The following is a 25,533-nucleotide window of genomic DNA, read 5'->3' on the forward strand; positions in this document are numbered from 1 at the left end:
AATGATCGAATATATACTTACTTTATTAAGTTTATACATTTATTTTAAATTTATAAATCTATTAGTAACAAATTTTTGCTAATTTTATCATTCTGTTCCAATTTTTGTTTTATTTTTCATTCTACCAAATTCTTTACATTTTATAATAAATTATTTTTAAAAATATAATATTAATATTTCTTAAAGCTATTATTTTTCGGAGAAAGAATAATAAACGTCATCGTATCATTCATTTCTAAATAATTATTTTTATAAAAATAAATATTGGTAATATTTCTTGTACAATTTGTTTTTGGAAGAAAATTAAAGGTCATCATCAAATGTCACCTTATTTGATCTCGCACCACCAATATGTTATATCCGGAGGAATTATATGTTACATACCTTATGTGAACAACATTCTCGTTTAACGCATATTTAATATTGTTTATTTTAATTTATATATTTAGTTTAATTTTAATATATTAAAAAATGTTATAGAAAATTTTAATTTCATGAAATTTAGAGTAAATGCCAAAATTGGTCCTGAACATATGACCATTTTATCATTTTGGTCCTAAACTTTATCTTTTGAATTTTGGTCCTAGACATTTCAAATCGGATCACAATTGGTCCTCCGTCAACAATTCCGTTAATATTTAACGGTCAACGATTTTAATCACAATTTTGACCAACTTAAACAATTTTTAATTATTTAATCATCAAAATTATTTTTTTAAATAAAATCATAAATTATTTATTAGAAATAATTAAATAATTTTTAAATAATTAAATTATTTATTCCAACTTAAATAATTTTTAAATAACAAAATTATTTATGATTTTATTTAAAAAATAATTTTGATGATTAAATAATTAAAAATTATTTAAGTTGGTCAAAATTGTGTTTATCGTAAAAAAATCATAAATTATTTATTACAACTTAAAAAAATTTTAAATAATTAAATTATTTATGATTTTATTTAAAAATAATAATTTTGATGATTAAATACTTAAAATTTGTTTAAGTTGGTCAAAATTGTGTTTATCATCAAAAAATCATAAATTGTTTATTACAACTTAAACAATTTTTAAATAATCAAATTATTTATGATTTTATTTAAAAAAATATTTTTGTGTTAAAAATTGTTTAAGTTGGTCAAAATTGTTATTAAAATTTTTGATCGTTAAATATTAACGAAATTGTTAACGGATAACCAATTGTGATCCGATTTGAAATGTCCAGGACCAAAAAATTCAAAAGATAATGTTTAGGACCAAAATGATAAAATGGGCATATGTTTAGAACCAATCTTGGCCTTTGCTCTAAAATTTATATAAATCAAACCTCGATTTGTCAAGCACACATAAAGTGTGCGATAGAATACCTAAAACAGACCCTATACAATAAAAGTCCAAAAGAAATCACCTACTATATCTTAGAAAGCTTTACCAATTATAAGCAATATTTGTGGAAATTGGATAAATGTTATGCAATTTACATCATTATATTTTCTACTTTTATGAAAGACTTGATGGAGTACTTTGATAAACTTAAACACAACTTTTGAGTCCCAATTCAAGTATCTCAGGTTAATTTATTGGGAAAGGATAGTCAAATTTACTTGAAAACAATTAGTAATCAAATTATTAGCACTCTTCAACAAAAGCAATAAAGGATAGAACTAAGAGCATCATTAACCCCGGTCCCGTTTCAGGCCCCAAGTCCCATCCACGTCATCATTCCTCCAAATTTGAGTCTTAGGCCCCAACTGCTCTAATCCTGCAGACCACAACCCGGGTCGCAACTAATAAATGACACTATTCACAGCTTCAACTTATTTCACACATAAAATAAAAAACGTCGGAAAATTTATAACACAAAAAAGTTATTTTTTCGATCGAAGATTGAAAATTACAACATAGAAATTTAAAAATACAAAAAAAACCATTAAAAACATATCGTCAATGCCGGAACACGTTGTTGCGAGTCCAAATCTCTTCGATTAGATCAGCTTTGAGGCGAGTGTATTGTTCCTCTTGGCGCATCACAGTTGAACGGGCCATGACATTGCGGATGTCGGGAGGAAGGCCCTGCACGGGCGGGGCGGTGACAACGTAGTCACTCGCGGTGTTGGCGAGTGGATCGTCGCTCCACAAAGTGACATTTTCTTCCTCGTCCTCAACGATCGTGTTATGCATTATGATACATGCACACATGATGTCGGCGATTAGTGAACGTTGCCAACCACGGGCCGCTCCCTTAATAATAGCCCACCGTGCTTGGAGGACTCCGAATGCACGCTCCACATCTTTCCGAGCCGTCTCTTGCCTTTGGGCAAACAATGGCCTCCGTTTCGTTGTCGGACATGTGATAGTCTTCACGAACACGGGCCATCGAGGGTAGATCCTGTTTGCCAGATAGTACCCCATACTATACCGACGGTGGTTGGCCGTGAACTCTACGTTCGGCGCTCGCCCGACACACAAGTCATTGAACAATGGAGACTTGTTCAACATACTGAGGTTATTGTTGGACCCCGCGACACCAAAGTAGCCATGCCAGATCCACAATCGTTGGTCGGCTACGGCCTCCAACACAATCGTGGGATGTGTGCCCTTGTGCCCGCTAGTGCATTGTCCTCTCCAAGCCGTTGGACAATTCTTCCACTGCCATTGCATACAGTCGATGCTGCCAAGCATCTCCGGGAAGCCGTGGGTCCGCTCGTGCAAGTTCACCAACTTCCTAACGTCGTCGGTCGTTGGCTTTCTCAAGTATGTATCCTTAAATGCTTCAACTACTGCTCGACAGAATTTAGCTAGGCACTCCCATCCAGTATGCTCGCTTACATGTAGATACTCATCGAACATATCTGATGTAGTACCATAAGCGAGTTGACGTATGGCAGAGGTGCATTTCTGCAACGTCGATATACTTTGCCGGCCCACATCATCAGTGGTTTGGCAGAAATACGAGTCGTGAGCTACAACTGCATTGACAATGCGTAGGAACAAAGGCCTCCGCATCTGGAACCGGCGACGGAACATCTGATCACTCCATCGCAGATCGGTAGAGAAATAATTTGTGAAAAGCCGCAAAGCAGCTTGTTCACGGTCTCGGTGAATATACATCCGAGAACGTGGTACCCGGATTTGTTGTTCGTTCCAAGATTGAATAGCAGCTTGGTATCGTTCCACTTCGTTTTTGATTTCTTCTTGGATTGCCGGCACCGCCTCTTCTAAAAATCGGAACATTTCAGCTTCGAAAAATCTTTGACGAGTAGGCATTTTATCGAATTTTAGGAAGAGAAATGGAGTAAAGTGTATATGAAAATGGACGGAGTGGTATTTATAAAAAAATTTGTTTTTTTTTTATTAAATAAAAATTATGTTGCGGCCCGGCCCGAACACGATTTAACCCTGGGCCGGGCAGCGTTGCGTCCCGTCCCGAACCATCTAACAGGAGCCCGGGCCGGACCCCGGGACCGGCCTAGGCCGCAAATCCTCCCCCTCCAACGCGACGCTCGGGCCGGGACTCGTTTTTTGCGGCCCGGCCGTGAGCGTTAACGATGCTCTAATCATTAAAAAAAATCCAAAAATGAAAAAGAAAGGAATTATGCCTTTTCCACCAATAATTGAGCTTTGCGAAGAAACTACAAACAATAGGTTATTTGTATATATAATTACACGAATTTTAATCATATTCGCTTTTGTTATACTGATATTATCGACGAATATTTTATTTAGGGGAAAAAATTAATCTAAAAAATAAAATTTGAAGGATAACATTTGACGAGTAAAATTTATATGGAGAAAGTACTGAAAAATTAAAGTTTCTAGAAAAAAAATGTTAAAGTTACGAGGCAAATAATCCTTCAATAAATAGAAGAACTTTCTCAAAAGTAGACTTGCTTTCAAGAGAGCTTTCTCAGATTCTCTCTCTCAATAATATATCGCCTATTTCCTCTCTCTCCTCTCCTGATAAGCCCTGAAATCTGAAACCCTTGATTTTCCTTTCAGGTTTTCATCAAACAGGTATATTTTTCCCGATTATGTTTAATTGTTCCGTACACATCTGCGATTATCCGCATATCTGCGATCATCACGGTCGTGTGGATTTATCGTCCCCCATTTAGCGTATAGGTTTGGTTTTCTCTCAGATCGTTCTGTTTTACCAGTGATTTTAATTGTTCTTCGACCTTCAATTGCTGGAGTATTTTGTCTTAATCTATCTTTACTTTTAATCGGTTCGCTGTATCCAATTGGCTTTCCTGCTGCTGAATTCTGTAGGCGAATGGCGATGATATAACTTGATTTTGGACTGGGTCAATTTTGAGCTATTGTTATGCTAGGGTTGTAGTTCATTTTGCTTGTGCGGGCTGTTTTTTCTATTTCTGGTGGCGCTTTGGAATCCATTTTGAGTGTTTACATGATTAAAAACTAAGCTGGAGGAGAGGAATTTTTTGTCAACTGATGCAGAATTCAATATTGGAGTTGTGTTTTTGGTATTACTTGCTCTAACTAAGAAACTTATATGTTTCATTTCTAGGCCTATTTGGATTACTTCAGTTCATTTGGGTGCATATGTGGTCTGTAATGGAAACTTTCATCTTGAGCAATGATGCATTCTTGCATCAAATGTTTAGTTGCAGGATCTCAATATCAATGTTTTGCTGGATCAATATTTATTATTAACGTACTCTAGAACTTGGAATCCTAATTACTTAAGTTGCTTCTTTGGAGAATATTCTTAACATGTAGTTGTAAATCAAAGCAAAAGCATTGAAATTGTAACATGGCTTTCTAACTCTTGGGTTTCATACATGAATATGCATTTATTATGTTTATTGAAATTCTTCTACCATGAAGAGAATTTATAATTTCTAAGGGATCAATTGCAAAAAAAGAGTTGTGATTGCATGGACAATATAGAAGCTTGATGTGTCTCATAATCTTTTACAAAAGCACATTCTATGTCTCTCTGATCATCAATACTACATAGCTCTGATTGTCTAGATTTTGGGATATGTTTTGCATTTTTCACTTTCCAGAAAATGAAATTGCCAAGGAAATTATCTGATATAATGCTTCTTTCAAGAGTTTATGATTTGTGAAGAATTTTTTGGACCACCTGTTCTCTGTCAATATGACTTATTTATAAATTTATCTTGTTTTTAGTAGCAACAATTGGTCTTGGTGAAAGTGAAACTAAACTTGCAGTGTTCCTTATGTTGTTTAGCTTTGATATTCGACGGACATTAAAATCTGACTTTGTAGTTTGTACCGTACTTTTACTGGCATCATCATTCACTTTTCTTGGCGTTTAATACATGCACTTTGAAACTCTTGCATCTTAACCATTGATCAGTTGATGAAAGTCGTATTTCCTATCCTTCACGTGAAGATGCAGTGTCTTAGTCTACTTGACTATTTGCTGTTATCATTCCATCTTTTTGGCAGATAAACCTGTTGAAATCTGAACTCAAGCGCCAACATTTTATACTTCCCTGAATGAGCTTTTAGTATTTATAATTACTTGATGTTTGAGTTTGTATTCAAAGTGCTTGAGCATAAACAACTGCCTGATCTGTATCATTTGAAATATGCAGTATATTTCTGCTAGAAGATGCTATTACGTATCTTATGAAGTCTCTATGCTTAGCTTCTTTACATAGTATGTTTTCGCATTACATTTCAGGCACCATGATTAGGTTGTTCAAAGTAAAAGAAAAACAGAGAGAGCTTGCAGAAAGTGCTAATGGGAAGCCTCCAGTGAAGAAACAAAGTGCTGGAGAACTTCGTCTTCAAAAAGGTTTGTTAATGTTTAGATATTCTTTCTTATCAACATCTGAACAAATGCTTGTCACTGTTCTTTCCTTTTCTTTTTGTCTCTTTCATTTTGAAGTTATTTTTTTTCCTGGACTTATGTGCAAATGATTTTGGGAAAGATGGTGCAAAGCCGGAAATTGTTGATATGTGTGGACAGATTTCACATTTGGATAGTTTTATGTTAAGAGTTATATTATGAACCACATCGCTTATCTGAAGAGAGAATTACAGCAGTAGGAAGAAGCCAACACCTGATGCTCAATGAGATGGACTACATCACATGGAAGTTTGCATGACACTTTTTATGTAGCATACTTTTGGGAATATTTAGATTTTCCACTTGCTAATGTTTTTCCCAAGAAGTTAAATTAGAAAGAACTAAGACTTGATGTATATCCCCTGACTAGGTTAAAGATCTGATATTTCTCTTCTTAAGAAACTTGCAGCATCTAAATTTCCTTTGGATATCTCATCTTTAGATAAATTTTTCTTTCGGTGGCTATGACGTACAGGTCTTGCACTCTTCTGCAGATCAATACGTGCTAGACCTTCATTAGTATAGCTAATAATATCTGTTTCAGTATATCAAGGGAGTAATTGGATCCCCTTCATCAAAGGAGTAATTGGAACCCCCCTTCTTTTGGCTAGCCACTGTTTGGAGCTTGCTTTTTAAATAAAAATCTTACTTACACTGATATGATATCACTATTTCAGAAAGGGCATTCTCTGGCACTTTGGTTTTTAATTCCTTTATGAGTCTCGACTCCTTTTCACACTCTATGTAGATATCAGTGAACTGAATCTGCCAAAAACCTGTACCATTTCATTCCCTAATGGCAAGGACGAACTGATGACTTTTGAAGTTACCATTCGCCCTGATGAAGGATATTATCTGTAAGTAGTTATGTCTAAGTCAGGCTTTTAGTTAATTTCTAAGCTTTTTATGGTAGTTTTCTTTTTCGTCTAAATCTGTAACATTTATTAATACTAGTGCTCTGTGTTCAGGAATGGAACATTTGTTTTCTCATTTCAAATTTCACCCATCTATCCTCACGAGGCACCAAAGGTGAAATGCAAGACAAAGGTAATGAATCTTAGTTTTGTGGGGTCTCGTATTTTCTAGATAATGTTATATCCAGAAATTTTGTTAATGTTTTAATTTGATTTTCACTGTGCAGGTCTACCATCCAAATATTGACTTAGATGGAAATGTCTGTCTAAACATTCTTCGTGAAGACTGGAAACCTGTTCTGAACATAAACACCATCATTTACGGGTTGTATCACCTTTTCACGGTATAGAAATATCAATCCTTATCAAACACTGATATTGTTGCAGCTTTGTGTTCTCTAACGAGATGTACATGCAGGAACCTAACCACGAGGATCCACTCAATCATGACGCTGCTGCTGTGCTGAGAGACAACCCAAAAATGTTTGAGTCTAATGCTAGGAGAGCAATGGCTGGTGGCTACGTTGGCCAAACTTTCTTCCCGCGCTGCATATAGTATGTGAAGTTTCCAGAAGCTGCCAGACTTGGAAGCTAGTTCAAATCTGCCACTAAATTGATGTATCTAAGAAGCAGAAAAGATGTTTGTATGGCGATCATAACTTTATCCTTTATGTTGGCTATTCATTATGCACTATATGAAAGTTCAAGACCTTTGTTTGGAAGAGTGATGGATTTGATTTCTGTTTCAGTTTGTTGGTTAATTTTATGTTAATATGGTTAGGTTCATTATTATTTTTTATGGTCTCGATTGCAGCAAGATTCAATGTGTCCAAGTCTTCTTGGCATCTGTAATTTTGGCACAAATGTTTTTAGTTCTTAAAACAAAACTGGCGCAAATAATATTAGTTCTTAAAACGGAACTGCCATAAATATTTTTAGTTGTTAAAACGAAGCAGTTTGAGAAGGTCTGTTAACATCAGAAAAAAAGAATTTTTTTTGAGGAACCTTTGGAGATGAAATGTTTGGCCTGAGGAACTATTGATTTGTCATTCAATCAAGGTTCTAGTGCTGATATGGTTTGATGACACTATTTCTTGTCAACGAGTAGTATATTGCATTGTAGGCAACAAAATGACAATGTATTATGCTAAATTAAATTATTTTATTTTGTTGAATAAATTTATATAACAAAAGAATGAGATAAAATGGAATAAAAAAATGAAATTATTTAATTTTATATAATTTGACGCTATTCCATTGTCTACATTATTACGTTGTTTTAGTTGAAGTCCGATAGGGTCATGTGCGTAAGTCATCAATTCATGAACTCTGAAAATTTGATTGGTGGTAAAATTAGAATAAATCAATAGTTCAAATTTTTTAGGAATTGAATAGTAGCTAATATGTAAAACTAAAATTGAGCCAAACTAAAATTTACAAGCAAATACCCACTAATAATAATAAGTGAAGCGCTAAAGAAGGGTTAGATGCAATATGTTTGTGAACACACAAAACTAACACAACACAAATGATAATCATCACATCACAATCACAAATGGTGGATATACCCCAAAAAATTAGTCTGACGCTAAAAACTTTTTACAAACAGGTGAAAAAAATCAGTGGCAAGATTAGAATGACTAACACACAAGATCAGTGGTGAAGTTTATGCATCCCTACGCTGCTTCATCCTCAGCTGTCGGAACTTTGTCAAAATCATGGCTGCATTGGTTGTATCTGTAGCATGTCACGGGATGATCGTTTACTAGACCAGCAACTTGCATGAACGAGTACACAACTGTTGGCCCGACACAACGGAACCCTCTCTGCATCAGATCCCTGCTCATCAGATCTGATTTTGGTGTCTTACTCGGCACTTGGCGTGCATAACGGAACCCACTCTTTATAGGTTTATGGTTTACGAAGCGCCAGCAGTAGTTGCTGAAGGAGGCAAACTCTTGCTGGATCTACAACAATGAATTGGGAACATGATGGGAAAGAAATGCTCACTTTTACAATAAGCAACCTACATTTTCTTTAAAACAACACGATTCATCTACATTTAAAGTAGAGAATGAGATTTGATCATATTTAGATTTGTTTGAAAAAACATGTTTAGTGTATTTATACCAACTTGGTATACATAGTTGCTGAAGGACCTAATCTCTTGATGATCTACAACAATAAATTGGGACCATAATCGAAAATAAATGCTAACTTTCACAGTGTGCAACCTACATTTTCTTTGAAACAAGTTCAATACCTAATTTATGATTCCTCTACATTAAAGTAAAGAAAGAGATTTGATCATATACATATTACTTTTAAAAACATGTTTAGTGTATTTATACCAACCTTGAGCATCTGTTTAGCATTGTCAACAATTGCACGAACTTTTGGTTCCGAGAGCAATCTAACAGAGGGCAATCTCTTGTCATCGAGACTTGCAACTGACTTTGGATCAAAGTCATTAAAAACCTTTCTGAAACACAATCCATAGTTTTATCAAGAAAATGTGGGAAATGGTGTAGGAGTTCAAAGCCAAAAGGCACGTCTGATTCAACTGATACCTAAATACTGCTCGTTTGCTAAGAATCAATGGCCAGGAGAGCTCGGCTAATGCTTGCGAATAAACCAGCAGTTCGAGCAGCTTGACATCATCAAGGACCGGAACTCCCCATTCCTCGTCATGAAAAGAAGTATAAAGTGGCTCTGCATTATAGGAAACTGATAAGGAAGTTTCTTCAATAAACCTAGTGCACATGAATTTGTTCTCACTGTTCCAAGTTCCAACATTCACCACTCCATTAGACTACAACAAAATCTACTGCTTCTCACGTCTAACACAAAGAACTTCTGAAATACCTAAAATTCTCCTAGTTTTAAGCTTCTATTTGATGATATGTTGCGTTTTGCTGATCCACTAGATTTCGCCCTTCAAATTCAACTAAGCATGGCGCAATTAGTGCTCCTCTTTCTTTTCTAAAGCTATAGCATTATGAAACTTTTTGTCTGCACCTTTTCACCAAATCTCGTCACTTACTTTAATGAAAACAAACACAGTATTATCAAACATAATTTCTACACCTCTGTTTTAAACTTATCAACTAAACGTAGCACTATGGATCACATTTTGCATGAAAAGGTACATTCTGCATCGACTACAATTTAACTCAACTTCAATCATCTGACTTGTAAGTTATAATAAAAGGCAGAGAAAACAAATGAATAGCAAAAATCATAAAATTAACTCGTAAAAAAACGGAAAATTCACCAGAAGTCGGTGTGATCCAATCGCAGCGCTTAACAGGAAGCGGAACCGCAGGGGAGAGCGACAGAGCTCCAACTCCTTCCGCCGCTCTAACGACGCCGTTTCCATTCTCCTTCCGTCTCGAGCTCGTAGTTTTAGCAGATTTAACAATTGAACCAGTACCGGACGACGAAGCCGAGGTAGAAGAGTCGGAAGATGTATCAGCTGAGACGTCGCACCGCAAAATAACAGCAGCGGCGGCTGTGGCCGCAGGTTTCGCCGGTGACCGCGCAGCTACTCTCTTAGGCTTCTCCGGTGGCTTCTTCATCATCTCGTTCCGTCGCGTCTGCTCTTCGAGAATCCGAACCCTATTTCCCGTCGGAGCGAGTATACACCGGGTTACGGCTCCGATCTTCTCCGTAGCAGCAGACATTTTTTCCGGTTTGAGAGTTTGGTGAGGGAAGAGTGAAGTTTAAACTGTGTGGAATTAGAAGAGAAGTTGGAGGGCAGAATTGGAAGATAAATATTTCCTGAAGGAGGAGAAGACTGAATTAAATTAACGAACTAATTGCATATGTATTTAAGGAACTGTTTGGATATGGTGACCGGTGGTAGCCGGTAAGTGACGACGTGTCCACTTTCTTGGTGGGAGATGCGTTTTAATAGATAAATTCATTAATTGACTAAAATTACGAAAAATGTGTCATTTTTGGTTTCTCATTAGCAAAGTTCTAAAAAAATAATTATTTCATTTGCCTAAATTTGAGGAAATTTATTTTAGTTTTTGAGGTTTAAAACACATTGTTTAGTCGTTCATATTAGTCATATTATTACACGCGCATACTCTACTATTAATTCGCATTACTAAAATTTCATACATTTAATTCGCATTACTAAAATTTTATACATATGCGCCAACTCAAGATCACATTTGTTGCTAAACAAATTAAAATTGTGAAATTTAACTAAACTTCATAATTTTGGTGAATGGTCTATAAAATACCGTATAATAATATTCTTTTTGACGACAACATTATTTTTCATTTTATACAATGATAATTAAATTCAGAGCCTTGTCAAATATTTAGATTGTTTTCATCATAAATGTAATTTATTCAGTAGTTATCAAATTCAGAGGCTTACTAGTGGAGTTATCTAGATTGTTATACAATTGGTCAATATTACACTCACCAAAATTATTGAAATTAAATCTACCAGGATCACTCAAGATTAATACTATTATGAATAAAGAAATGTCAATACTAGTCACATACGATGGTATTGTCCCGAGATTATATATTTAACCGAACAATATACATGATCTAGTTTATTAAAATCGAACGTCACCGAAAGACGTGCCAAATAAGGATACCGTTACGTTAGTAGTGAAAATGAAATTGTATATCAAACACCAACTATGATAGATAGATTATATCATTCTATTTAGTGAAACGACGTTTGTATAATAGAAGGAAGGACAAAGATATGAATTTGATTGGATAAAGAGAGTAAAAAGGTCGAAAGTGGGGTTTGAATTTAGGGTGGGAGTCATATTCATAATTGGGTAGAAATTAAAAGTGTTGTTTGGTAGTGAGGATGTTACCGTTAAGATAACGAGTGGAATTTGGAAGGCGGCCCATTTCAACAGCTCGAAAGTGGCCTCTCATCACCTATTCTCGACATCACTTCTTTGGATTCCTGGTCTACACGGAACGAGTTTTATTGTAAAATTAGTACTTTCTTCGTCCTATAAAAATATATACACTTTCTATTTTTACATGTCTCATAAAAATATGTACATTCTATTTCTGAAAAGTTATCTTAATTTATTACTCCTATAAATCAATTTATTTACAAATTATACCACCATTAAACACTAATAATATGAGTCTTACTATCCACTAACACTACTTTAACTACTCTTCGTATACTCTCTATTACTTTATCAATTTTGTACTTCATTAATTCTCGTGCTATATCTATTGTCCATATTTTTATGGGACGAAGAGGGTAATAAAATTTGTAAGACTCTCTTGGTATCATAGAATTAGACATACAAGTTAGAATTAGAACCTCCAAAACCAAATTTATTAATGATTATATACTCCCTCCGTCCGCAAATAGGAGTCCCGTTTTTCCATTTTAGTCCGTCCGTGAATAGGAGTCCTGATTCACTTTTACCATAAATAGTAATATGGTCTCACATTCTACTAACTTATTCCACTCACATTTAATTTAAAACTAATATATACATATGAGACCCATATTTGACTAACTTTTTTCCACCCACTTTTCTTAAAACTCGTGTCGCCAAGGAATGAGACTCCTAATGGCGAACGGAGGGAATATAATTCTATAATTTGAATTCTATATTAAAATAGATCATTGAACCTTTAGAGAATCCCCATCCATGCTCTTGCCAAAGAGCATGGATGTGGGCCTGGACCCACATTTATTCATTTTTAATTCCATACTCTTCTGCAAGAGCACAACACTCACATCCATGCTGTTCCACAAGAGCATACTCTTACACCATTCAAGGATCCCACCATTCTATTATTCAATTTAAATACTTCATTACTAAAAACATTTCTACATATTAAAATACATTCAAAATACCCGAAATACTATTACAAATTACTAAAAAATTAAAAATTACATAATTAAAATTCTAAAAAATAAATATTACATAATTAAAATCCTAAAAATTGAGATTGAGAGAGTTGTTTGGTGTAGTGTGATTTTTTGTGCTGAAATGGGAGCATTTATAGATGAAAGTGTGAATTTTGGGATAAAATAAAGAAAAAAAATTAAAAGTGTGGAAAAAATGGATATATTTTATTGGAAAGTGGGAGAATATTTTTTTTTATCAAATTGAATTTTTCAGATTTTTTTTGATTTTTTTAAGAAATAAAAAAAATAAAAAAATGATAAACCAACAGCCAACCAGAGCATGCCACGTCGACTGCTCGTGCTCTTGCCGTCGGCACGGCCGTACTCTTCGGCAAGAGCACGCCATGCCGTTGGCAAGAGCGCAACGGCGTGACGGACGTGCTCATGCCGTCGGCAAGAGCACATCTCTTCTGCAAGAGCACTGATATGAATGCTCTTAAATAGTTAACATAAAATTGAGCACCTTCATACTCTACACACATATATTACAATATACACACACTACACATCCTTCATACCCGTATATCATTTTTACCAGCACAAAACATTTGGATTGAATTATAATTCAATTCATTTAAATTCAATTTCGCAGCTAATTCTAATTCTGTGTAGTGTGTACTAAATAGACTTTAAGATAAAGAAAAAGAAAGTCAAAGATTAAGATTCATTTGATTAGATAGATGTACTGACCACAAAGTTAGAAATTAACTACTCTCTCCCTCACACAAAATTTATCGTGTTTTTAAACTCACTCTTTCTTAACATGAGCAAAAGCACATACTTATACAAACTAATTAGAGATTAGTTACAATAACATGCAAATCCTAACAAACTCCAACGACAATAAAATGGCAGATATACAATCGGTTGAATCACTTCTTGGAATGATTTGTAATGCATATTCATCATAAAGAAAATACCATTGTTTAGTTGAAAAATACGAACATTATATCACACTTTAGTAATAAGAACTTTCAATACATTCAAACCATGCAGTTTTCTAACTGATTTTTAAAATGGATATTGGTCTCTAAAACTATAAATTTTGACCAAATTTTGGTATTTCCCACAAACACTAAAATTGGTCTAAAATATCACAACCTTTAAACTTTGTTTGTTATTTCTCCAGTTAAATCACCATATCCGACTAACTTACGTGCGTTTTTTTTATCCTACTTGGCACTGCTAGATCAACATGATTTTTTACGTGGTTTTTATCTTGCTTACCAAGAACTTAAAAAGTGGTCTAAAACATCGTAAATATTTCACGATTGCCCACGTAAAAATTAGTTTTTCTCCGAAGATACTGTATTTGAGTTGAGATGGGAAATAACAAACAAAATGCAAAGTTTATGATATTTTAGATCAATTTTAAAATTTATGGAAATACAAAAAATTGGTCAAAGTTTATGGTTTTAGGGACCAATATCCTTTTTAAAATTAGAGATCGAATCAAAACTAGAGTAAATTTTTGTATCTTTTTACAAATTTTCCCTAAAGATTACGAAGTAAAATATATGTAGGCAAACATATATTTTTGACAAACATAATCATTATATTATTATATTGAAACTAAATGCACCTAAAATATGAAAACTTCGTAAATTTTATTGACCATAATTTTAATGTTGTTAGCATATTCATTTATTAATTACAAATATTAATATTTTTTTATATTATATAATATATTAATATTTTTTATAATATATAAAAAATTAAAAGAAAATTCTAAAATATTAAAGCTAAAAGAAAACTTTTATTTTATATACGTAAAAATCAATAAAATAAATAAAGACCAAAAAATTAAGGAAAACTTTTATTATATTTAAGATGTATTTAATTTTCATGTTATCTTACACGTACTAAAATTTTACTACTAATTGAATACACGACCTCATATCAACTTGGTATATTTTAGACTAGGAAATTTAGTTTAAGATAATGTCGGATATATTTAGAGAAAAACAGGAAATTTAGTCATAGTTCTTAAATTTTTATTCTGATTTTTTGTAGGAGGCAAATATGAGTTTATATGTGGAAAATTGCATTCATAAAATAAAATTAATATCTTTGGGCACGCAAATCAAGATGAAGATCTCTTTAGTCATCACTTTCTCAATTTCCCACCAATCTGAAGAAGAAACATTCTTCAAATTCATAATTTTGTTTCTAAATTCCAATGGATTCAAACCCTGATCCCAAACCCCAAAACCCCAATCCTCCCCCAAAATCCCCACCCAAAAACAACAAGGATTTCCTAATCCACCTCGAAACCTACTTAGCCAAGCGCGACGGTGTCGACAAACTCCTCAAAATCTCGCGCTACGCCGCCAAGATCGCCCTCGCCTCCTCCCTCCTCCGCCACCACACCCCGCTCTCCGCCCGCCTCAAATCGTTCGAATCAAGCGTCGGCGTTAGCCGTAAAGCATTCCGCCTCGGCAAATTCGTTCAGGATGTCAACGCTCTCCGCGCGATCGATGCCGCTTCCCACTCCCGCCTCAGCCTGATCCTCTCCGTCGTCGCCTACGGCGGCGAGGGTGTCTACTATTTCATCGAGCAGCTGGTGTGGCTGGGGAAGGCGGGGCTGATCGACAAGAGGCATCTAAACTTGCTGCAGAAATGGAGCGCGTGGTGCGAGTTTGTTGGCTATTTCGGGAGCGTGAGCTTGAAGGTGATGGAGCTGCGGGAGATCGAGGTGCAGGAGAGGTGCGCGGCGTCGAGCGTGGATGTGGCGGTGGTGAGGGGGATTAAGTGCGGGGAGGAGCAGGAGAGGCTGAGGAAATTGAGGGAGAAGAAGGTGATGAAGCGGCTCTCGGTGGTGCAAGATTTGGCCGATGGATTGATGGCGCTGGCGGATATTAGAGACGGCAGAGGAGGAGTTCTGGCGTCACCGCTCTTGCTGTCCTCGGCTGGGATGCTCTCCGCGCTTATTAGTACTCATAAGAATTGGATTTCTTGCTGAGGTATGGCTGTGTGTGATGCTGTTCTGGTGTTGTTTGTGATCATGATTGAGGAATGTTGCAAAGTTGCCTGTTGAGAATAAAATGATTCTTTATTAGTACTTAACTATGTGTAGCTTGTAGAATAATTGCATAAAGATTTATTGGATGTTTTATATACTATGAAGGAAATGAACTTTTTAGTTTTGGAGGATTTTGGGATTGAGATATGTGCTTCATTTTGGTGAAAGTTGAAAGCAGGGTGATTCTTTTGTCTCTACTTTAATCGAAAGGAAAGAAACGTTTGTGCGTCAGGACATTCTAGTTAGATTTCGTATGAAGTCCAGTTATAACGAGTAGGGATGATGCATTGGAGCATGCCTTTTAATGGAACTGGAAAAGTAGAGCAAGAAATAGAACTTGTATAATTTCTTCATGTATAGACTATAGAAGAATTCCTATGTCTTACATGATATCATTGTTGGATTTCGGTCAAAGGTGAAAGTAAAGTGCTTTATCTGTCTCTACTTGAATCTCGAAGGGAAAGAAACTCGTATTCATCTGGATGTAAGGTGCATCAGTTCTAGTTAGATTTCATCAGAGTGTATTACTTCTGAAATAGTAAAATGTAAGTAGGGAGGATATATTGGACTGTGACTCTCAATGGAATTAAAATAATAGAAGGAAGAAATAGTTAATAGTGTGTATAATATCTTGATGTATAGAAGAATTTCCATGTCTTATATGACCACCCCACGGCAGGGTTTTGGTGAAAGGTGAAAGTAGTGTTTTTTGTCTGTACTATAATCGAAGACTTTTGTTCATCCGGATGTAAGGCGCTTCCGTTCTAGTTCGAATTTGTAAGAGTTTATTACAGTATTACTGAATTAAGTTCAGTAATCACAAGGGAGGACGCATTGGAGTGTGCCTCGTAATGGAGTTAGAAAAAAAGGGAGAGCAAGAAATAGAGCGCGTATAGTTTTCTTGATGTATAGAAGAATTTCTCTGTCTTTATACGATCACTTCGGGATTTTGGTAAAGGATTTGATTCTATTAAGTTCAAATATGGCTATTGTCCCACAACTTATATCTAGTTGCTTCTGTGAATCCAGAAATGATTCATGTATGTATTTCACATAAACGTGAAATCAAAGTAGGCGATAAAGTAGCCGGACGGACGGACGGCATGGAAATAAAGGTATCATCAACATTGAGCACTAGTAGATATTTTGGTGTGAATAATGGGCGAAGTAGATATTTATAGATGAGTGTATATAAAATCAGTTTTGACCAATTATTTTGTTAAAAAAATTATAAAATGGCTAAAATGATGCTTGGTCGCAGGAGCCAGCGATAATATGTTGGCATAAGTGGCTTAGCGCACTAATACGATGATAACTTGTCTAAAGACAATTAGGATAGAAATAAGAAAGTAAATAGAAAATGATTTCCAGCAAAGGAAATGAAAACATCGACTAAGGGTGTCCACTATAAGGCGGACACGCCCAATAGCTCCGCCCCAGTTTTTGTCCATAGCCCCAATTTTGTTGTACATAGCCCCAAAATTCTATTTCCGCCACTATAGTGGACACCTCCAATAGCCCCCAAATTTTATAATCAATTTTCATTTTTAAATATTTTTTAGTTTCAATCAAGTGTAATTTAAATAATCGCAGTGTAAATAACTAGAATACGAGGTAATTAGGGCCGAATATTCGTTGTATTGCAAACCCGTAAAATTATACAACGAATAATTAAAATAAAATACAACTACAAAACTCCGCCACCGTCTACTCGGTGTCGGAGTCGGCTTCCTCGTCTTCCTCTTCTTCTCCTCCTCCTCTCTCGCTGCTGCCGGCCGCGGTATCCCCAGGCGCATTATCAACCAACCCCAGTCGACTCTCAATCCGAGTGATGAGCCTCTTGTAGACGTTCCTGACGTACGGGTCAGTTTCCCCTGCGTATTTGCTGCATACGTCTTGCAGTTGTTGCATCAACTGCACGTCTATGGTATTGAACAAAACCTCGTGGGGTTGCACCGTGGGGGGTGGGATTGGGGCGGATTGGTGGATGTGCGATCCACTTCTACCCCCTCTGGCGCTGCGGATAGAGGCCTGTTGTCCCATGGGCCGTCGTCGCCTAGTGTGAGTATCGGCTGGCTCTTCGACTTGCTCGTCGGACTGCTCGAACTCGTGCGAGCCGCTTCCACTGCTGTAGTCGCCGGCAAGGTTGTGCCTTGTGCGCTTTGGCCCAGGAGCTGTTCCCACCTCGTTCGCCACGATCGACCTGAATTTCGGACAATCCGCGAGGACAAGATACTCTTCCCACAAGGTGAACTTCGGCCAGCCCTCCGTGTGGTATTGGCCCTCAGACAAGTTTTTAACATCTGCTGCGCTGCGCCCACTCTCAGCGTGGCGAAGGTTGTTCTCGTATATGGACGCGAACCGCTTGGTCGCATGGAGAATCCTACCCCACTTTTTCCGGAGCTGTTCTGGGTCGCGCCTCTCGGCGCCGGCGGGTTTGAACTCCTCGTATGCAAACATGACGCGCCTCAAAAGCTCCCCTCGGCCTGATCTGTACCCACCACGGGATCTGAAGTGATAGCATCCCAAGCCTTCGCCACGGCAATGCTCTCGTCTTTGGTGTATGGCTTGCCCCGGTTGGACCCAGAACCAGAGCCACCGCTACCGCCAGTGCCACTGCCATCGCCACTCGGAATGCCGGCCCCGCTGCCCGTGCGCCCACCGACGTGGCCGGTGCCACGACTGCCTCCTCCGCCCCTTCCGCCTCCGCCCCGACTGCCGCTACCTCCTCGGGTCGGAACGGGTGTTTCCACCCGTGCTGCCGGCGTATCTGGGATGCCAGAACTGAGCAGACCCATCATAGTATCAAACGCGTCTTGATCTGCCTCGGTGAACGGAGATTGGCTGGCTTGGAAAGGGGAACCCGGACGCAGCTGGTGAAGCGTGTCTAGGTTGGGTCTGTAATCTCCAAATGCGGAACGACTCAGATTCCGCTGTAAAGGTGGCGGAGTTGGAGAAGACCTCCACGACTGAGATGGAGGAAGGGGTGGACTCGATGCCCACGGTGGGGGAGATTGATTCCAAGTCAAAGGCTGGGACGGAGGCGCATATCCGCCAAAGCCCGACGGCTGAGAAGCATATCCGCCAAAACCCGATGGCTGCGAAGGATAGCCCGAGGGGTTTGATGGATTGCTGCCATATCCCGATTCCTGAGAGTCAGGTGATTCGTCGTCTCCTCGGTGCATTTTTTAGAGAGTGGTTGTGTAGATAGTGAGTGGAGGGATTTTGTGAAAATTGTGAAAAATAGGTGGTGGGGAGTGGTATTTATAGAGGGAAAAAAAAAATTGAATTTGGCGCCGCATGCGCCGCGTCGGTTTCTGACACTATGGTCGCCGCGCCTATAGGCGCGGCTATGCCCCCACCGCCGCGTCCTCGCCCCGCACCCGGCGATCGCCCATCCGCCCCCATCGCCATGCCCGCCGCGTCCACCCCCGGGGCGGACACTCTTCCCACTATAGACCGCCCGCCGCCCGCCCGTGGACGCGGCTATAGCCGCGTCCATGCCATAGTGGACACCCTAATGCCGTTCAAAACTACAATGGTGACACAATTATATACTCAATACTCTATACATTGAAATAAATAGATTTATGTCATAGAAGTAATGAGTTGGCATACATTAACATAAACAAATTATCTCTCTTTAGTCTTCATGTTCTAAATTTGCAAACACAATTTACATCCCTATGCTGCATTATTATGCATTTAGAGACCTCAAGTTAAAAGGAGAAGAAACATACTTGCACAATTTTTCGAAACAAATGTGTACTCAAATACGAATAAGGTATGTAAGATATACACCCTCAAAATGGATATACTACAATATTTGCAGCTATTTTTTGTCCAAATAATGAAGGAAAAACCATTATACATAGTCGTTTGCAATGTTAGTTAGGTAAATGGTTGGGACGAAACAACGACTGCACCGACATCAAAATCCAGAGTACATATGTTTACCCGTCACTACGGGTTAGCATACAACGAATGCATGAACCTTTACATGCTTTTTGAAATCCTTTTGGCTTAGATGAGATTTAGAGAACATATTGTTTGTATACATGAGAATCTTGAACAACATGCACAATGCAATTTGCATTAGCTTAGAATATATGGTACCTCAAGTACATACTAAGTTTGCTCTCATACTATGAACTTGACTAGAGTCTACACAATCAAATATCGTGTACGTCTGAGCACACACGACAACACTTGACACTTGACACGGAGTTAGTTGATTTACAACAATCACTATTTGATATTGACATAGAATACACAGCTATAATTGCGGAAAGAATTACCAAAAGGGAAATGACTGCTTTCAAGATTCGTGCATATTTGCCTCCGTAGAAACCGACAGGATATTTCCAGGCAAAGACCATATTTTGAAATATATCTTTTCTATTACCTTTCCTTGAACGAACCATTAGCAGACCTTCTTAGTTCCCACGGTCGGAGACATCCTTTCAAGGGGGACTGTAGTAGCAAAGACGATGTGGAAAGCTGCTTCTGCCTTGAGGAAATTGAGGACAGACAGCTGAAAGTACTTCTAAGCCTCGTTTTCTCACTGTTGTCGTACGCTTGGTATTTTGGCTCATGTTGCACAGCAGTAATTTTAAGGGCCTCAGGTAAGACACAGTTGAAGATCGAACCTAGGTGCACAAGAAATAGAATAAGCGAGCATTCTAGGCGAAGTAAGGTGGTCATCTTTCTATAAAGTTCCAAGTCTTGAGTCTTGACAACTTTTAAGGAGTGGGAAAAGTTGTGTTCATCTCCACCATCAAAATTCTCTACGCATTTAATCTCTCTTTATAAGAATGAAGCAAAAATATACATTAACCAACAAAAAACTTACCTAATTTGGCTAGTCGATTTACCCATCGTGGGATTCTTTTTCCTGTTAACTTGTAACAAATGTCCTTGCAGAAATGGTTGCAGTTCTTTACAATCAAGTGATATGTATCACCGTTGTAATTTGCAGCTTGACGTTCCATAAACTCCCTGACCTGAGTTGCATCCAGTGACGTCGTACCAACAGATATGGACTTTCGAAATTTAAATCCGGGGCACTGGCGAGGTTCGACCTCAAAGACACCACTAGATGAATAGTCGTGAGCTCCAAATGCATATTCTATACCGTGAACTGTGAATTACAAACAAGAAGTATCAGAGAGAATATTCTTTTGAAGTACATGATGTTCATGCATCAAGCAACAAGGGAAAAAAGAAACTCACGGGAACAAAATCCTCACTATAAATCTTAATTGCTAGAAACCAAATGAGGATATAGAAAAACGTAGTAAAAACATTGTGAGCAAAACATACCTTCGACCCCGGAGTGAAATATACCTAGGCCAGCCCAATAGACATAACCATTCATGGGTGTCAAGTCATACACATTTAGATACACTGGAGTTCTTTTGGAACCATCATTATCTGATTTCACTTTCGAGAAGAAACAAAAGTGTCGAGCTGATTTTTCAGTCAAACGGAGTGGCACTATGGACTTCCACCCTTTCTTAGATCTTAATTTCATGCTGCTTTCACGAGTAAACACACTTGAATATAGGCCTGATAGATTGTTCTACATCTGCACAAAAAAAAGAGGGGTGAGGCTAAAAATAAAATAACAATGCAGAAGAAGCAACAACTATGAAATGAATATAAACAATAAATTATGACATTATAATTTTTCTTTTTTGTTCCAAAATCTTCTGTCAGAAACACACGAGTTCAATATATCGGAACACGGAACTTGAAACTAGGGAATACATCTAAACGTGCTAACAAAGGGACTCCATAGCCAGGAAAAAATACGGCAAGTTTTGTTATGCGAGACGAACTACGACCATCTCCAACGGTACACTAAAACCTAAAATTGAGTAGGAAATTAGCTCCAATGGTACTCCAAAACTAATCCCATTTTTGGTTTTTGAGTAAAATATACCTATCTTTAGGTTTACACTAAAACAAACCCAAATCACTTTTTCAAATTTTGTGAATAAAAAATGTAACAAAGATTATTCTTTTAAGTTTGAATTTAGTGTAAATGGTTGGAGTAAAATCACAATTTAATGTGACATTTACACTAAAATAGGTTTGAGTTGAGTGTAAATGGTTGGAGATGCTCTAAAACAATCCTGGCATACAGCTTGACGAAGCCTTTCCGGGCAGGACTAGAAAAGGTCTTACGTACCAAATGATTGGTAAAATAAATTCTTTACAGAGATTCACAAGCATCACATATGATGACGAGCCCAAGAAAGCAACCAAAATTCTGCGTATGGTAAGGTAATTAGTAAGACAGATGGACCTAAGAAATAATAAATTGATTGTTCTTCAGAATAATTATTAAAAAAAAGTGTTAATGCAATTTGAAGAAAAACTAGGTTGTTTAATTGCACTGTAGCCGCTACTGTGTTTCACAACACTGCATAGGATCAACATCCCTCCTCTCTCTCACCCCAGAAAACCAAAAAGGACATGCAGCTTCTGCAGTGCTATTACACGATCGTGTTTAACTTCAAATTGCATTAACACTTTCTTTTAATAATTTATACAGAAGTACACAATAAACAAAGATGCTACGTGAAAGAGAAGCAAAACACGATCTGCATCAGAAACTGTGCTTGCTTGTTACCATACTACACAACAAAGTATTACAACCGGATGTTTAAGTAACTTCTAGAATTGAAACAAATCCGCTGTTATGTAAGTCTATTCCCAGTTTATTATAACATGACATTTTTCAAATATGTATTAATCCCTCAAAATCCTTACATTTATTAAATTATGTTGCTTAGCTGATGATGGAATTTTCAATATAGACTATTCCATTCAATTGACAAATCCCACCATAATTTACTTACTTAAACTGTAAATACATATAATATTGCATGTCGAGCAAATGGAATGAGTTCGACCAGGACAAAAACACTTGGTTTATTTGAAATCTAATACTACTACTTAAGAAACAATAAAAGTATTAGCATATCTGTTGAATAAGTATTTAAAATACAGAGATTCACACAACAGTTGGGATTCTTTTAAGTAAAAGTGACTAGTATTTACTTGTTGACTATTTAAACCATGCTTATATGCTATAGCAATGTAACTTCTTCACCTCTCTTTCCTTCTACACTTATGTATTCGAGTTTCTACTTATGTGACATTTAACTCTAATAGACTATCAGTTGAACGAATCAGCGAATAAATTGGTCAAGGTATTTATTTCTATTATATACTTCTAATTCGCAAGTCGAAACAATAAGTAGCCAATAACACATAGCCACCAAACTTCTTGAAGGGGGTATCTCACACTTCATCTGAAAACTTGTCATCAACTCAGAGTCGGTTTAAGAGAAAACGAAAGACTCCATCTTCATCGAACAATCAGATGGGAACGAGGAAACTTTTCAAAGTTTTCATTATAGTCAAAGTAGTTATTAGGCAAAACAAAGAATAAAACTACAAGTAACCATATTGCAGATGTGCAAAGCAAAAGATATCCAAATTTTAGTCAACAGGTGAAGAGCTAGCTAAATTGCCAAGTTGATAACAGAATTGACTAAAATATGGAGTAATAAAATTATACCTCTAATCACTGTCATCTTTGTCAAAACACCAGATTTTGTCAGTTTCTAGATGGAATTTTACCAATAAACAACTTTTAATTCAAAACATTTGACACATGCCCTAGATATGCAAAAGCTTCAAGAACCACAGAATTACTACTGAAATTATGGATTAACTTCTTGAAATCCCAAAATTTTAAACACAGCCACCAGATCTTGTTGCAAATTCGAAACTTCATAGCAAAAGCAACGAACCTAAGAAAGAAAATGTTGATTTCAGGAAAAAAACAGATCAGCCCTCAACCAATTCGAGGAAAATCGAAGCTTAACACGCAACCAAGAAAAGAGGCGAAGTGCAAAGCAGTGGTTGGTTGTATAATTGAAAAGAGAAGTGTTTCTTACTAGCAACAAGAATTTCAAGAACAGCTGTGGAAAAGACTCACAGATTTGGATGGGAATAATAGCATTGGTAGATTAGCCAAGATTCGAGCTTTGAGCTGAAAACTGCAGCGGCGAATTGTGCGTGTGCAGAGAAAGAAAGGTGGGTTAATTAGCAAGCTTCTCACCCATGCTATGACTATGAGAGAGAGAGCATACACACATTCATGGGGTTTCTGACAAATTCTCAGGTAGATAAACAAGCACTGCAAAGCGTCAACATTGTTTTAAGCCAAGCATAACTAGTACTTTTACAGAGCCTACCAATGATAATTATTGAGATGAATGAAAGGTAAAAAGGGAATTAAAGTGAATTCTTATTGAACACACCTTCACTTATTTTAGAATTTCTCCATTAGTTTTTATAAGTTCTGATCAAATTATTTGCAATTAATTAAAAAAAACATGTATATTATGGTTGGTTGTCGATTAAGAATCTTGAAGGAGTGAATTATGTTGAGCATTTAAACAACGACGGAAAATGTTGTAGAAAATCAATGAAAAGTCATCGTTGCATATTATCAGTATCAATCACTTATTCAATAATTGTAAAAGCAAAAGAAAATTGTTTGAAATGAACTAGGGAATACTCCCTCCGTCCCGTGCTACTCGCACGTTTGCTTTTCGGCTCGTCACAAAGTCCTTACACTATTTATAATTTAAGTTAGAATTAATGCATTTAATTAATATGTTAGTTTAAGTTAAGAGCTCTTTTATTAAGTGATGTCTCATTACACCTAAAATTCTTTTTTAATTACACAAAAAAATCAATCCCAAATTTACGGCCTAAAATGAAAAGTGCGAGTAGCATGGGACGGAGGGAGTACTATCGTATATTCATAGAGATAGATATGGACATAATTACAATAAAAGCAAAATGATTACATACTAGTATATTTTATTAAAATTAACTTTTACGATTTCAAATTAATAATTTATATTGCTTAAATGAAAAATCAGCCTAATGAGGATAAGCTACTACATCTCCTGCTATACAGATAAGTGACACAAGTAAATTGGAAGGCAGATAAGTGACACAAGTAAATTGGAAGGGAAATCCTAAAACAAATCCTAAGAGCATCCTTAACCCCTCCATCATTCCCTTAAATTTAAGTCACGGGCCACAACTGCTCTAACCCTGCAGGCCTCATCCCGGACCACAATTATTAAATTACAATATTCACAATTTACCATCTATTTCACGCGTAAAATAAAAAACGTTGAACAATTATAACATGAGAAATTCATTTTAAATTCAAAAATAATAAAACTATTAACGAAAATATCAAATTAAAACATAAAAAAATGCAAAAAAATTACTCTTCTTCCACTTCATCTTGCCCCTCTTCATCATTCTTCAAAATGCAAAAAAAAAATGGGGGTGCAAATGCAAAAGAAACCAGAAATAGTCGGCCTCTTCTCCCTCTTCGCCCTCTTCTTCCTCTCACCCTCCCCCTCCTTCCTCTTCCAAATGCAAAAGAAACCTGAAATTGGGGCCCGGGACCCGAAAAAGAGCACCCCCAACTATAATTTTAACTATAATTTTCCATTATTGCACTGTAAGTAGATCTGTTTTGGTAGTATATCTTATTTGCATAACACTTCCAACTATATATAATTGTATTTTAGTGATCAAAATAAAAATAACATAGGCAAGAAAATGATGGACATGGTTCATCAAAGTCATTTATAAAATAATGAAATGAAAGCTCGTAATCAGCGATTACCAAGTACTAATAGTTTGAAGATAAAACAAATTGCACAACCTTGCAGAGTACTAAACTACTAGCTAAGCTACGCATTATTCCACATAAACTCGG

At 36.7% G+C, this 25,533-nt stretch overlaps 4 protein-coding genes across 7 annotated transcripts; 2 read left to right on the forward strand and 2 right to left on the reverse strand.

Moving 5' to 3' along the window:
- Window positions 1-3,858: 3,858 nt before the first annotated feature.
- On the forward strand, window positions 3,859-7,507 carry LOC121753191 (NEDD8-conjugating enzyme Ubc12). Of its 2 annotated transcripts, none has more exons than XM_042148399.1 (6): window positions 3,859-4,014; window positions 5,678-5,791; window positions 6,594-6,702; window positions 6,814-6,892; window positions 6,987-7,103; window positions 7,178-7,507. In XM_042148399.1, exons 2-6 carry the CDS (start codon window positions 5,683-5,685, stop codon window positions 7,313-7,315), a joined length of 552 nt encoding a protein of 183 aa, XP_042004333.1. In that variant the 5' UTR covers window positions 3,859-4,014; window positions 5,678-5,682; the 3' UTR covers window positions 7,316-7,507. The 2 variants fall into 2 exon arrangements, with proteins under 2 accessions (XP_042004333.1, XP_042004341.1); XM_042148407.1 differs by having other exon boundaries at window positions 3,897-4,122.
- A 707-nt stretch (window positions 7,508-8,214) lies between these two features.
- On the reverse strand, window positions 8,215-10,543 carry LOC121800890 (DNA-3-methyladenine glycosylase 1-like). Its single transcript, XM_042200383.1, has 4 exons — window positions 10,034-10,543; window positions 9,330-9,471; window positions 9,115-9,241; window positions 8,215-8,726 (listed from the first exon to the last, which is right to left on the reverse strand). The coding sequence occupies exons 1-4, from the start codon at window positions 10,440-10,442 to the stop codon at window positions 8,436-8,438; spliced, it is 969 nt and encodes a 322-aa protein (XP_042056317.1). The 5' UTR covers window positions 10,443-10,543; the 3' UTR covers window positions 8,215-8,435.
- Window positions 10,544-14,765: 4,222 nt separating this feature from the next.
- Window positions 14,766-15,835, forward strand: LOC121800896 (peroxisomal membrane protein 11A-like). The gene has a single exon (XM_042200387.1). It carries the CDS (start codon window positions 14,862-14,864, stop codon window positions 15,642-15,644), a length of 783 nt encoding a protein of 260 aa, XP_042056321.1. The 5' UTR covers window positions 14,766-14,861; the 3' UTR covers window positions 15,645-15,835.
- A 3,936-nt stretch (window positions 15,836-19,771) lies between these two features.
- Window positions 19,772-23,979, reverse strand: LOC121753207 (deSI-like protein At4g17486). Of its 3 annotated transcripts, XM_042148431.1 has the most exons (5): window positions 23,719-23,979; window positions 21,898-21,978; window positions 21,027-21,291; window positions 20,557-20,844; window positions 19,772-20,353 (listed from the first exon to the last, which is right to left on the reverse strand). In XM_042148431.1, the coding sequence occupies exons 3-5, from the start codon at window positions 21,235-21,237 to the stop codon at window positions 20,106-20,108; spliced, it is 747 nt and encodes a 248-aa protein (XP_042004365.1). In that variant the 5' UTR covers window positions 21,238-21,291; window positions 21,898-21,978; window positions 23,719-23,979; the 3' UTR covers window positions 19,772-20,105. The 3 variants fall into 3 exon arrangements, with proteins under 3 accessions (XP_042004365.1, XP_042004357.1, XP_042004349.1); XM_042148423.1 differs by lacking the exon at window positions 21,898-21,978 and having other exon boundaries at window positions 23,678-23,979; XM_042148415.1 differs by lacking the exon at window positions 21,898-21,978 and having other exon boundaries at window positions 23,719-23,978.
- Window positions 23,980-25,533: the final 1,554 nt, after the last annotated feature.

This window comes from Salvia splendens, chromosome 1 (genome assembly GCF_004379255.2).
Source record: "Salvia splendens isolate huo1 chromosome 1, SspV2, whole genome shotgun sequence".
In the NCBI taxonomy this organism is placed as follows: Eukaryota; Viridiplantae; Streptophyta; class Magnoliopsida; order Lamiales; family Lamiaceae; genus Salvia; species Salvia splendens.